The 12,528-nt window shown below is 37.6% G+C and overlaps 1 protein-coding gene across 3 annotated transcripts; it reads right to left on the bottom strand.

Annotated features, from left to right (window-relative positions):
* Positions 1-4,909: 4,909 nt before the first annotated feature.
* Positions 4,910-7,662, bottom strand: LOC122078627 (F-box protein At4g35930). 3 transcript variants are annotated; one of them, XM_042644699.1, is made up of 6 exons: positions 7,529-7,634; positions 7,269-7,314; positions 6,686-7,174; positions 5,788-5,862; positions 5,540-5,649; positions 4,910-5,436 (listed from the first exon to the last, which is right to left on the bottom strand). In XM_042644699.1, exons 3-6 carry the CDS (start codon positions 7,070-7,072, stop codon positions 5,175-5,177), a joined length of 834 nt encoding a protein of 277 aa, XP_042500633.1. In that variant the 5' UTR covers positions 7,073-7,174; positions 7,269-7,314; positions 7,529-7,634; the 3' UTR covers positions 4,910-5,174. The 3 variants fall into 3 exon arrangements, with proteins under 3 accessions (XP_042500633.1, XP_042500632.1, XP_042500630.1); XM_042644698.1 differs by lacking the exon at positions 7,269-7,314 and having other exon boundaries at positions 7,529-7,662; XM_042644696.1 differs by lacking the exon at positions 7,269-7,314 and having other exon boundaries at positions 6,686-7,082; positions 7,529-7,621.
* Positions 7,663-12,528: the final 4,866 nt, after the last annotated feature.

The raw sequence follows: 12,528 nt of genomic DNA, 5'->3' as shown, positions 1-12,528 counted from the left end.
TGGACATGGTATGTTTGCCAAACCCAAAATTTATTATTGAGTCAATTACAAATGAGGTACTAATGTTTAGAAACAAATAACATTAGTGGTAGCTCTTACTTGAAATGTTAGGGTTACCTCTATTTTCATATTTTCAACTTTGCCCATATATGGTGGAACATCCCCGACAACTCGCCTCTATCCCCAACTTCTTTTTTTCCTTTTTTTTTTTTTTTTTTTTTTTGGTAGAACTCTATCCCCAACTTTGACCATATTGGGTTTAATGGATACACGTCGAATGTCAAATAATCCAACAAGGCATAGCCTTACGGTAGCAATCATACAATGTAAGATGTATATTCCTAATATAGTAGATGCTATCACACATACAATCACACTCAATTCGATGGAATTGTTTGATCTTAATGGAGATCTTCTATAATTTCTCACGTGAGGGGTGACACCAATGGTTGATGTAGCATAAACACTAAAAACCCAATGTTAGGGATAATTCTTGTTCTCCCTGCAGTGGAAGACACATTGTATCGAATAAAATCAGCTAATAAGAGTTCTAACCTATGCCTAACAATTTACAAACTCAGTTTGTGGCATTCCCTATTTTTATATGGCTTATGTCATTAGATGATGCATGTGAGAGGGATAGGATTAGGACACGGGGTTCACGTTTGACAATGATCATCGGATATACCTATCACCTCCCTAGTGATTTGTCCGTATGTTGGTGCATCCCTTTTATATATCCTTGGAGGAATAACTCAATCAACCTATCTCAAAGTAGTGAGTGTAGCGCCTCTTCGAGCACATATGCATCCTAAAGTACACCAAGGACCACCCCTGCTAACTAATTCATATTTGATGCCTAGTGATACAAGATCAAGGGGTGTGGTTTCATTGTGGGTTAACCCTACCTACATTGGGGGCATCTCCGGGTATGTGGGATGCCACATTGTGCTTCCATGTTCAAAAGTGATGCAATCAAAAGGTTAGTCAAACATGTTATCAAACAATTGTGACGTACAAGGGAGAATATTCTTGAATTTAACACTAAGGGCCCGTTTGATAACGTTTCTACGGTTTTTGTTTCAAGAAACGGCAGAAACATAAATTTCCGTTTCTAGAAACAGAAACGGAATTGAAGGTATTTGATAAGTCATGTTTCTAGAAGTCGATAGTAACCAGCGAAAAAATGGCCATAAGTCGTTTCCAGAAACGGCGAAACAAGTATAACTTGTTTTGCTTGGGTCGTTTCTTGAACCATAAATAGGTAGAAATTTCTATTTCTATTTCTGAAAAAAAAAAAAGTGAAACGAAACAGTTTTATCAAAAGTTTTTTGTTCCGTTTCTGCCATTTCTGGACATAGAAACGGAAGAAACGCACTTCTTCAAACATTATCAAACGGGCCCTAAGTGTTTAGTGTTGAAAGCTTGACCACTACTCCCTAATTGGGTTGACATTGTAGGTACAAAATGACCTAACCCTAACTAACTGCTGAGCTAGTGTGTATAGCTATGGCTCCTGATCAACTATCGATGCAATGATATATAATTTGCCTTACTCGGTTGAGGACGAAAGGGGGACTCATCACCTATGGTAAGGGCCTAGGACCTGTAAAAGGCTCATCCTTTCACTAAAAATTTTAAAGGTAAAGAAGTTATTTAAATAAAAAATATAAAATATAAGAAAATTGTTTATAAATGGTTTCCGTTCTAATATATGAAACCATTTATTGAATGATTCGGTTTTGGTTTTTCTTAAGAAATCTTGAATCAAACTGTTTACACCAGAACCAAATTGATTAACAACCTTAAGTGAAAGCCATTGAGATCTTTACAAGTGAGAAAAGAAGAAAGAAAAAGGAGATTCCCCCCACTGGCCATATTGAGCGTCTCTGAATACCAAAAATAGAGATAGAAGTATGGTTGTGAGTGTTTCTATACTGTAGTTTGTTTCATTTTATTTGTGTATCTATTGTATGCTAGTCTTAGGAGTGTTTACTTGTAAAACCCTAGACTAGATGTACATCATTGTAGGGCATTGATATAAGCCCAACTCATATTTTATAATTGGTGTCTAGCAGATGTTGGACACAAGGACAGTGTATTTCTTGGTAGTTACTACTACTTAAACCTATTTGACGTGAGTGTGGCCTCTTAGATCATTATGGGAAAACATGGGTGAGGACTTAGCTTTTATATGTCAAACTGGAAATGTGTTCCCTGGCTGTGGATGCAATCATGATTAGTATTGAGTAGATGCTGAGTTCGACAGTGAACATTACTTCGCGCATGTAGACAACTAGCAAAAACACGTATTTCTTGTGTTGTGAATGTGCATATGTGTATTGTGTATTGGAGTGCTTGTCTACATGATGGGTGTGTACATCTAGTAGATCTAGCCACTTGGTGGCGCAATGTAAATGTGCATACAACTGTGTATGTTGGTGTGACAGTGCTTGCAGTGTATAGGTTGTGAGACAGCTCTGGGCAACATCGATAAACTGCGTGCATATATATATCTGTTAAAGTGCCAACAATGATTGTCACTTCAAGGGCATAGCTGAAAAAAAAAAAAAAAGATCTGGCACACTGATTCCCGCCCCCCCCCCACTTCGTCAGCTGGTTCCCAACAGAACCCTAACACTAAAGGAATCCTAGAAACAAAGATTGCATCATTGAGAAACACCAAATCACATTTTTTACCTGGTCTCTTCTCTTCGAACAGAGAAAATACGAACTTATCACCCTCAGCTTATTTCATGGACCTAAGAGTATGGCTAGTATAGATTCGCCTTCATGGCCTTCACTTCAACCCCTTCCACTTGATCCAGCTCTTGGGTTTATGCACTGTTAGAGATCAAATGATGAGAAACCTGGGCAAATGTAAGCTGGTACTACATGCAGAAGATCATGTACAATCTTAAATTGAAAAATATTGATATGGGTAGTCCTCGTTTAGGTGCTTCATGCCTTAGACAATATCTGCTCTGCCCTTGCCAGGAACTACCTTGGGGAATAATTCCCAAATCACCATCTTATCTTCTTCCAGAGATAAAGTAGACTCTATCCACAGCATTAAGAGAATTTCCCATGAAGGAAAGCTGATGAAAGTCATCTCACAAGCTACTGATCTAAGTGCACAGTCAGTTTCATTAACCCATATTACAAAAACCAATGGCATTGGGAGGGTCCAAAGAGCTATTGTAGTTCTCATAATACACCTACTTGTAGGCGAATGATAGCCCCGCGATGGACTGAATTCCTCTGTGGCACAACAGGGTGTTTAGCGTGCATCCAACGGCCAAAAACATTTAGGCACAGAGTCCAAGGCAATCGCACATAGTCCAAGGCATTATTGGGCGTTAGATACGCGCCAGACACCCTGTTGCACTACAGAAGATCCAAGTCCCCTCACGATCAAGACAAAATCCATGTGACCAGCTACTAAATATTACCACCTCAAAATTGAAACTTCTGAATGAGGAAAAGGCAGAACAAGACGAGATTGGCGGGGCTCAATGGAGGTGGGTCTCTCACAAGGAAACTCCCTGGAAAGTGGAAACCCTCGTCAGTTTCATTGGATTCAACTCTGGTTCTCTTTTCCTTGATGATAAGTTATGCTTCTTCTCATTCATCTTAATTGGTCATCACTCTCTTATACTTTGATTACATTGTTTTAGTTTTAATAAGTCTAAGGATTAGCACTTAAATAAAAAAGACCAATCAAAACCTTCAATGCTCTACAACCAAGAATTAAAGTAGTCCTTGAAGCTGAAAAGACCTAATGTAAAAGCAGAGACAATGTGATTGCTTGACTTTCTATCATCTCCTTTTTTCTTCACGCCTTCATGGTCGTGTTGGCCTTTTTGTTACTCTCTCTCATGGCATTCAATTCACAAAATAAGAAAGATGGATGTCAATTCTCTAATGTGCAAAAAAGCAGGGGAAGTTGAGCAATGAGATTGTTTCCACAACTTGAGTTTTGGTGATATTTTTAGAGACGATTTAACCCCCTCCCCCCCCAATTGCAATACTACTGTCCACCATCAATAGAAGCTACTCTAACTTTGGCACAGCAGATCAATGTTTAGGAAGCTTTGGAACATAACACTCAATCTCCATATCCACTCCTCTGTTATTGAAAGTATCAATAGGACAAAGCAGTCAGCCCCATAGAGATGGTGGTGCCAAGTGACAACACCGATAGCAATGGCTGCTTTGCAATAGATGACAATGGTTAGGTGAGGCGTTGACAACCTCCACGGACAAGGGGGGAGAGAGAGAAGGGTTGACCAAACTGAAGCAATTTTCATTTGACTTGGCAAAAACACCAAGTTACATGTTACACAACTTAAACTGAGTATGGTCTCTTTTTTAATGAAGTCTGCAACTCTTGACCAGGTTTTGCCATTTTTTACCTCACTTGGACAAAGTGACCAAGTCAACCTGGTTTTCGAACAAGGATTGACAATGTAGACAAGGGATATATAACAATCAGTCGTTAAACATCCCCCCCACTGCAACTCTTTTTTTGTTCAAACAAGGATTGACAATATAGACCAAGGAGGATTCAGGGAAACCACCCCCCCCCCCAACATCTTTTTTTCCAACACCATCCATTACCATGTAACTCTAGTCAAAGAGGAACAAATATGAAATATGTATGCCAAGAATAGATCCAATGGTCAAACAGTGTTACGAGGCCAACCTCTTTTAAACATTACAGTTTTACAATAGTTGGGTAAACTTTTTTTTAATAAAATAAAGCTCCAAAATGAATTTTAAGACATCAAAGAGTTAGAAGGGGGAAAAATAAAAGAACCATAAACAGAAGCTGAAAAGTAGTTAACAGATCAACTCTTTTTTCAGGGACGTTAAGAGTCCATTAGGTGTAGGACAAATAAAATAACTATTACTATGAACTTTAAATATATAGAACTTGCCAATACAAATCAAGGAAACTATACAATAACCAGTTCAAAATATACTAGTCAAATGACTACGGCATTACTGATGATTAAACCTTTAATTTTCACTACAAAACAAGCTTTTCCATCACACCTAACAAAGCCATGGCAAGCTACAAAACTGCATTCTTTCTCCTTGCTACAACTAAAAGAGGGGAGGGAACTATATACATATAAGAACAAGGGAGTAATAAGGGAACAGCTATGAAATCAACGAAGTTTATTCTGAGCAACAGCATGGCATAACTCATCTTCATAGAACAAGACCCGGTTAGAAGCCTGAGACTTGCATAGAGGCTTTGGCAAGCCAGGAGGCACCATGCACCTTGAAGGAAATGTTGACTCCTGGAAGAGGACAGCAGCAATTTGCCGCATCTCAGCCACATTGAGACGAGAAGGAGGTCGGGGACCCTGTCTTGGGGCTTTGGGGGTGTGAGGACTCCGAGCAAAAATACCTTTTCCATCTCCCTTGCTGTGAATGAAGATAAATAATCAATTAATAATGACTAGAGTTGTACAGAATCGCCAAGCAAAAGTCTTGGATTTTTTAATATATAGTTCTAGATGTTACCAACCATATAAAAGGCCAGTGTTCTGTTGGGAGAGGAGTCTTTGTTCTCAACATTTCCTGTCGAGACCGATCAGGAGTTGTGAAATTGAAGTGACATTGTCTAGCAAGCAATACCTGGTTCAAAAATGCAACTATCATCTCAATGCTTTATTCCAAAATCAAACAAATAAGGATGGAAAAAACAGATTGCTAGATTTTCACTGAGGGGAACGGGAACAGACAGAGAGAGAGAGAGAGAGAGAGGAAACTTACAGCTTTCCTTACTCTCTGGGAAACATGGAAAACTGCTCTCAGTTGGTCATGGTGTAAGTGGCAGAGGATTTTAACCTCAAAAAACACAAAAAATAAGTAAATTAGTAACCTTGAAAAAATCTGTACAAAGGAAGTTTCTCTATGGCTATGAGCTCATTCATATCAAGCAATTAGAGTGCATGAACAATTGTTTCAGCTATAATGTTAAACTACACAAGTAGAAACAAACAGCTGGGACAACCTAATATTGAAACAGCGACCACAGGTAAACCATGTCTCAGAAACATATACATCAAGCAAAAAGTCAATTTAAAACAAAGTGTGGGTGCCAGGTATTGTCCATATCCACTAGTTTTCATTTCATTTCCAATGGCTTGTAAAAATCAAATACAAATCACCACTAATTGAAGATCCAATCACAATTGAAAAGTACAGAAATCAAGAAAAGAGCATAAGCAACATATTAAATCATACTCATGAAGACGCATAATATATATATATATATATATACATATATATATAACCCAGAAAGATTAGAGCTTGAAAAATCAGAAAATAACCTTTTTCAAACCCATTAAAGAGGGAATTTTCAAAGCAAACTCTAAGAATTAAAATTAAGTATTAAGGATTATATAGAGCAATTATTAACCAGAGAACAAGGCCTCAACTAAAAGCTTGAAATCACATTATAGTGTACCCAACATAAAGATAAATAAATCAGCATGTACTAAACTACCAATAATAATAAGTCTTGATTGAATTAAATAATAGGAAAACTAGATCCTGATAATCATGAGGTATAAGACTAAACCCAATGTATGTAGTAAAGGGAAAGGGCAAAGAGCAAATTTTAATCTACAGATGGACAAATCAAACAAATATCAGGGGCATGGAGTACCAGTAAATCCATTGGAAGAGATTCAAGCCTCGACTCTGATTCGCAATCATTTGTCCGAGGCGTCCTGGGTGATATTGGCAGTTTGTTCTGTTTAAGCAGATCAAGCGGTCCTCCTATGGCACGGAAACTGATCCTTTCCGGTGACAACATTGGAGGGCTTTGATCAACAGCCTTGTTTTGAAGAGCTAAATCACTTTCTGGCTTCTTGGAATCCAACACAACGACTCTTTTCTTGCCAATATCTGTGCAAGATTTGGCAGTTACTGCTTTGCTGTAACGAAGCTGAGCAAGCGCTCCAGGCTTCAAGTACTTATTGGATGAGTTCCTCAATCGCCTCTTCTGCTTGGGAGTCATGGATCCCTTATCCTTTGGAGAAACTTTTCCCATGTTATTCCTTCTGTTTATTTTAAGCTTTACCTCTTTAGGTACAAGAATTTATATCCAAAACAAATCTTCAATTCTCATACTTAAAATAAATTAAAATAAAACCTGAAACAGATAAGTTAGAGAAAATCCATCAAAACTATAATCGAAATGTCCAGTTTCTTAGATGGAAACTATTCTTCAAATACTCAAAACTTACATGAAAACGGACATCAGTAAGTAATGTCCATCACTGTCCTTCTCCCCTGCTACCGGATAAACAGAGAAAATCATCAAAACCCTAAAAAAGGAACTTCATTTCGAACACAATCCAATGATCAGAAATGGTTTCTAACAGAATCAAAACTCAGCCCACAACAGAAAATCATGAACCCATATCAAAAAAACTGAGAAATGCAACAAAAGTATAAGAAAAAGATCAGCAAAAAAAAGAGAGAGAAAACAGAGAAGAATACTAACCTCATAGTGGACAGGGTAGCGAAGAACAACCCTCAAGAACTGAAATGCAAAAAAACCAGAAAGGAGGGGGAGAGACTGTAAAATGAAAGCGAGTGAGAGTGGAAAAAGAGGAAAATGGCCAAATAAGGGGGCCCGGTTTTCTAGGGTTTGCTGCTTTTGAAATTCTTTCGGTTGCCCGCCAAATTTTTCAAGCAACAGTTGCAAGAAAACAAAAACCCTTAAAATGAGTAAATATAGAATGTTGATCTATCTAAACATACGTGGCATTCAACTATTGGTTCAGGTTAAAAAGAGTAGTGAATAAGATTCTCCGTATCTTCGGAACAGACGTAGCACGGGTTAAATCGAACGGCGGAGACAACACTAATGTGACAAATGGATGGACGGAGATAGATTTGATTTTTAAAGACGGCCCTTTATTTTTTCGATTTTTTAATTTAATTTTTAAAGAGGGAAAAGGGTTTTGGAGGGAAACCCAGAATTGGAGGGATATTTTTTCTCTGACTAAATTACCCTCGTACTTTCCCGAATTAGTCCATTCATTCCGCTGGTTACGCTACAATTTCGCTATCATTAGCTGTCCTTTTCAGAAACATTTTATTCCAATAAGTTCAGAGCCTAGGTTTTCGGGATCGTGATACAAGGACTAGAATAACCCCCACGTGGCATATAAACTTGAGATTTAATGTTAATATGTAAGGACATTTCAGTCATTTAAATAAGAAGAACGCTGGATTGATGACCTGACACCACATCAGCAGTTTCGGATGATGAAGTTAATGCTTGAAAGGACAAATTAAACCTTCAAGCGTATCAGAAGAGAGCGTGATTCACGAAATTCACAATGAAGGGTATTTTCGTCCAAGGAAATCCCAAATATCAGGAGCGTGCCGGCAATTAAGATGGTGACCAATTGACTTATTAATAACCATATGGCATCCGAGGAGATTCATCAACTTATTCAGATATGGATTCCAATCTAACGATTATAAAACAGGTACCTCACGTGATTTAACATAGGATTCCTGCACTCAATCCAATCAAAAATCATGTATGTAAGAACACCGACGAAAGTAATAAGTAATGGAGATGAGTATGATTAGAGGTGGGGAAGTTTGGTAAACCCTCGTGCGTAAGGAGGATTAACTTCTCAAACTTAATTACAGGATGGGAAGCATAGGATTCCTGCAACAAGCCACCAGCACATGATCCAATTTAAGTTAGTATGTTGTGCACACGTGGGCCACGATGATCGATGCATAATTCGGCTAAAATTTTGGTCTTGTCTGGAGTCTGGACTTTGAATAATAATCATGAAAATTCGTCCTGATTCAGTGGCATTTGGGTCGATTGAGTAATTGAGTTTTTCTTAACAGAAAAAGGTAATTGAGTTTTTACCGTGTCATGTGTTTTTTTTTTTTTTTTTTTTTGTTGGAATTACTTTGTCAATTTTGGGTTTCCTTCTACAAAAAAGAAATTTACATTCACCTCTCTCGATGTTTGTCCTTATTCTATTTATTTCCTTTGTATTTCATTTATTATAAATAAAACGACTTAACTTAACACCGTTTGAGAGAGGTTAGTTTGTTAAATGGAAAAGATGATTTTACCCTTATTATATCTTATGTTGATTCAACTAGCTCCTTAATGTCTGTCTACCTTTTTACCCTTTTAATACAACCCTTTCTCTAATCATTTTACTCTGATGACTTGCAGACACAAACCCTCAGCTGTGGCAAACCCTCATGTCTGCCAATTTCTAGTAACTCCTTCTAATTGCTACCCTGAAAAATGAAAGCTAAAGCAAAAGGAAATAGCAATACATTTATCGTCAGAAAATTTTATCTTCTCCACCATTGTTGGACAAGGAATATTATTGGCAATTTGGCGATTTGAGGATTTTAGGGTTGAAAGTATAAGGGCAAAATGGTCTTAACATATGATGTTTTTGTTCAAGATATAATAAGGGTAAAATCATCTTTTTAATTTTAAAAACCAACTCCTCTCTCACGGTGTTAGGTTGTGTGGGTTTATTTGTAATAAACGAAATGCGAGGGGGATAAGGGCAAACTTCAAGGGAGGTGGATGTAAATTTTCCTTTACAAAATTACCCACCCAAAGTTTGAGTTAACAAAAATACCCAAAATCAGGGTTAGGTTTACAAAACTACCCACTCAATGTTTTAGTAATTCAGTTAACAAAAATACCTAATTGTATGTGGAGGATCAAGGAGAATCATTGTTTTGTGCAATTTTTGTAAACTCAAACCTAGTTTTGGGTATTTTGTTAACTAAGACTTTAAATGGATAGTTTTGTAAAAAAAAAATAAGCCCAAAATCAGGTTTAGGTTTACAAAAGTATCCACTCAAACTTTCAATTAACAAAAATAATTGATTGTATGTGGAGGATGTAGGAGAATCACTGTATTGGGTAGTTTTGTAAACCCAAACCTGATTTTGGATATTTTTATTAACTAAACTTAGGTAGGGTAGTTCGGTAAACACAAACCTGGTTTTGGGTATTTTTGTTAACTGAAACTTTAAAAGCAGACATTTGTAAAAATAAATCCAAAAGTGGATAATCATGTAATTTTTCTTAGGGTAATTTACAATGCCACCCCCTAAAGAATGCCATTATTATAGGAACACCCCCTCTCTTTTACCAATTAGACTCAGACCCCCTACCGTCAGTCTCTGTTAAGTGATGCTATGAAATGATACTTTAGCCCTTATGACTAAAACAACCTCTTCTTATTATCCCAAAAATACCCCTCTCTTCACATGTATATCTTTTCATTATCTCTGTATCACTTTCTCTCCTTTTATCATTCTCTTTCTCTCCCCACCTGCAACTGGTGATTCCGACACCCCCACTCCTTATGGTTTGAGTGTAAATAATGTAAAGTTTTGAGGTTGGGATTGAGATTGAGTTGCTGCTTAGTGGGGTCAGAGGTGGTGATCATGGTGATGCCCGTAAAATCGCAGGAGCCTTGAGCTTTCCCTATCCATACCTTATATGCCCATCTCCAAATCGATACCTAATATATCTTCACATTAAGAGAACTGGCGATCACTCTCCGTGAAGAGCAACGGCAGCTGTGACAGACGGTGTCTAACAGCGGTGAGCAGAGAAGGCTTCTTCTTCCTCCTCCTCAGCTTCTAGAGTTCAATTCTCTCCCCCTCTCAGATTACTCTTCTTCCTGATTGTCTAAAGTTCAGTAATGGCTAGACAAATGAATCAATTCTTCTACTATATGGGCTTGATTGCCTCCTCGTTCTCATTACCTCTCCCCGAGTTTATTCCACTGCTAGATTCTTACATGATTTATCTTCCCGTTCTCTGGTTCAAAGAACTTCTGATCCACCTCCCACCAATCAACCCAATAATCAAACCTGCAAATAGAGACACGAAAAACAGATCAAAATGAGTAGAGGGACCAAAGGGTTTAGGACAAATGGTCTTTCTCGAAATTAAAATTGATGGCAATCCAGAAGGATTCAGATATTGGATCATCTTTCCCCCCCCCCTTTTTTTTTAGTTTCTTTTGCTATTATTTTGGATGTTTAATCGCCAATCGGTTTCAGAAGGTTATGGGTTTTCTGAAACTCTAAAGGAGGTTTCAAAGGTTGAGTATATGGATATTGAAAATTACATGAAAAGAAGAGGGAGAGAAGATTTTGGACATTGAGAATTAGCCAAAGCACAAGATTTCAACCCAAGTCGACTGCAATTTTCCAATTTAGAAGAAAAATAGGAAATGGAACCCAAAAAACAAAAAAAAAAACAACATTAAAGTCTTTAGAAATCCAAATCAACAAAAATCAGAAAAATACAAAGAGTAATACCTCTGCTTGTTTTCTCCGGGGCTGCTTCATTTTGTGCAGTAGAGAGAAGTAGAGAGATGAAAAGAGCAAAAGCCCACCTTAGGTTATCTTTCTGCTCACTGATCTGAATACCACTGATAGCAAAGCCTGAAGCGAGAAGTGTCATTGGTGAAGTCGAGGTTCGTAGAGGTCGAGAGTCTTGAAGAGCTTCACCGGTGATCGGCGGCTGATGCTGATAGCCTCGGCAAAGTAGAAGACTTGGATGGCGGGTTCTACTTAGGTAATAAAAATGTTAATAAAAACAGGGGAACAGATCATTCATTTTCTTCTGGTCACCGCAAGTCCCTACTAGTCACCGTGAGTCCCTCTACGTCGTCGTCCATCGCCGTTGCCATTGTGATCACCAGTGCTCCGAATGTGAAGGAATCGATTTGGGGTGAGGGTTCATAGTATCTATTAGTTTGGAGATGGAGACTTTTAGATGGGTAGTTCAGGTACTTCACATTTAATAAGGGTATTTTGGTATTTAAAAAAAAAAAAATAGCTAACATCAGCATATAAGGTATATTTTATAACCGTGACTGACAGTAGGGGGTCTAAGTATACTTTGGTGAAACAGAGGGGGTGTTCTTATAATAATGGCATTCTCCAGGGGGTGGCATTGTAAATTATCCTTTTTCTTAATATATATATATATATATATATATGTTAGTATTACAAAACCATAGTTTTAAGAAATTAGATCGAATGCACAAAAAAAAAAAGAGGATCAAATCAGTCAGGATCACCTGAATCATATTGGTACTGGTTTGAGACTGATCCCTGATCCAATATCAATCCACTGGTAAGGTATGCGTGTAAAATGATCTTTAAATGCATTTAAAAAAGAAGAAGGTGTTTTAATAATTGAAAACATAAATAAGGAAGAAGAAGAGAGGATTTGCAACCATGGAATTAACGTGGTTCAGACTTCCATAGGAAGCTTAGTCCACAGAGGAAACCTCCAAATCAACTAGTTACTTTTGGGGGTGATTCATTATCCTTAAATAAAGAGGAATACATCTTAGTTGACAAACATAACCTGTGATAAGTATGGTATGAACATCTGTTACATAATCGATTATGATCTTTGGGATCTTGATTCTTATCACAATGAGATGGTTGATCCTTATCACA

The sequence above is a fragment of the Macadamia integrifolia genome, chromosome 5 (genome assembly GCF_013358625.1).
Source record: "Macadamia integrifolia cultivar HAES 741 chromosome 5, SCU_Mint_v3, whole genome shotgun sequence".
In the NCBI taxonomy this organism is placed as follows: Eukaryota; Viridiplantae; Streptophyta; class Magnoliopsida; order Proteales; family Proteaceae; genus Macadamia; species Macadamia integrifolia.
Note: the sequence above shows the minus strand (reverse complement) of the source record. Positions and strands in the feature narration are given on the sequence as shown.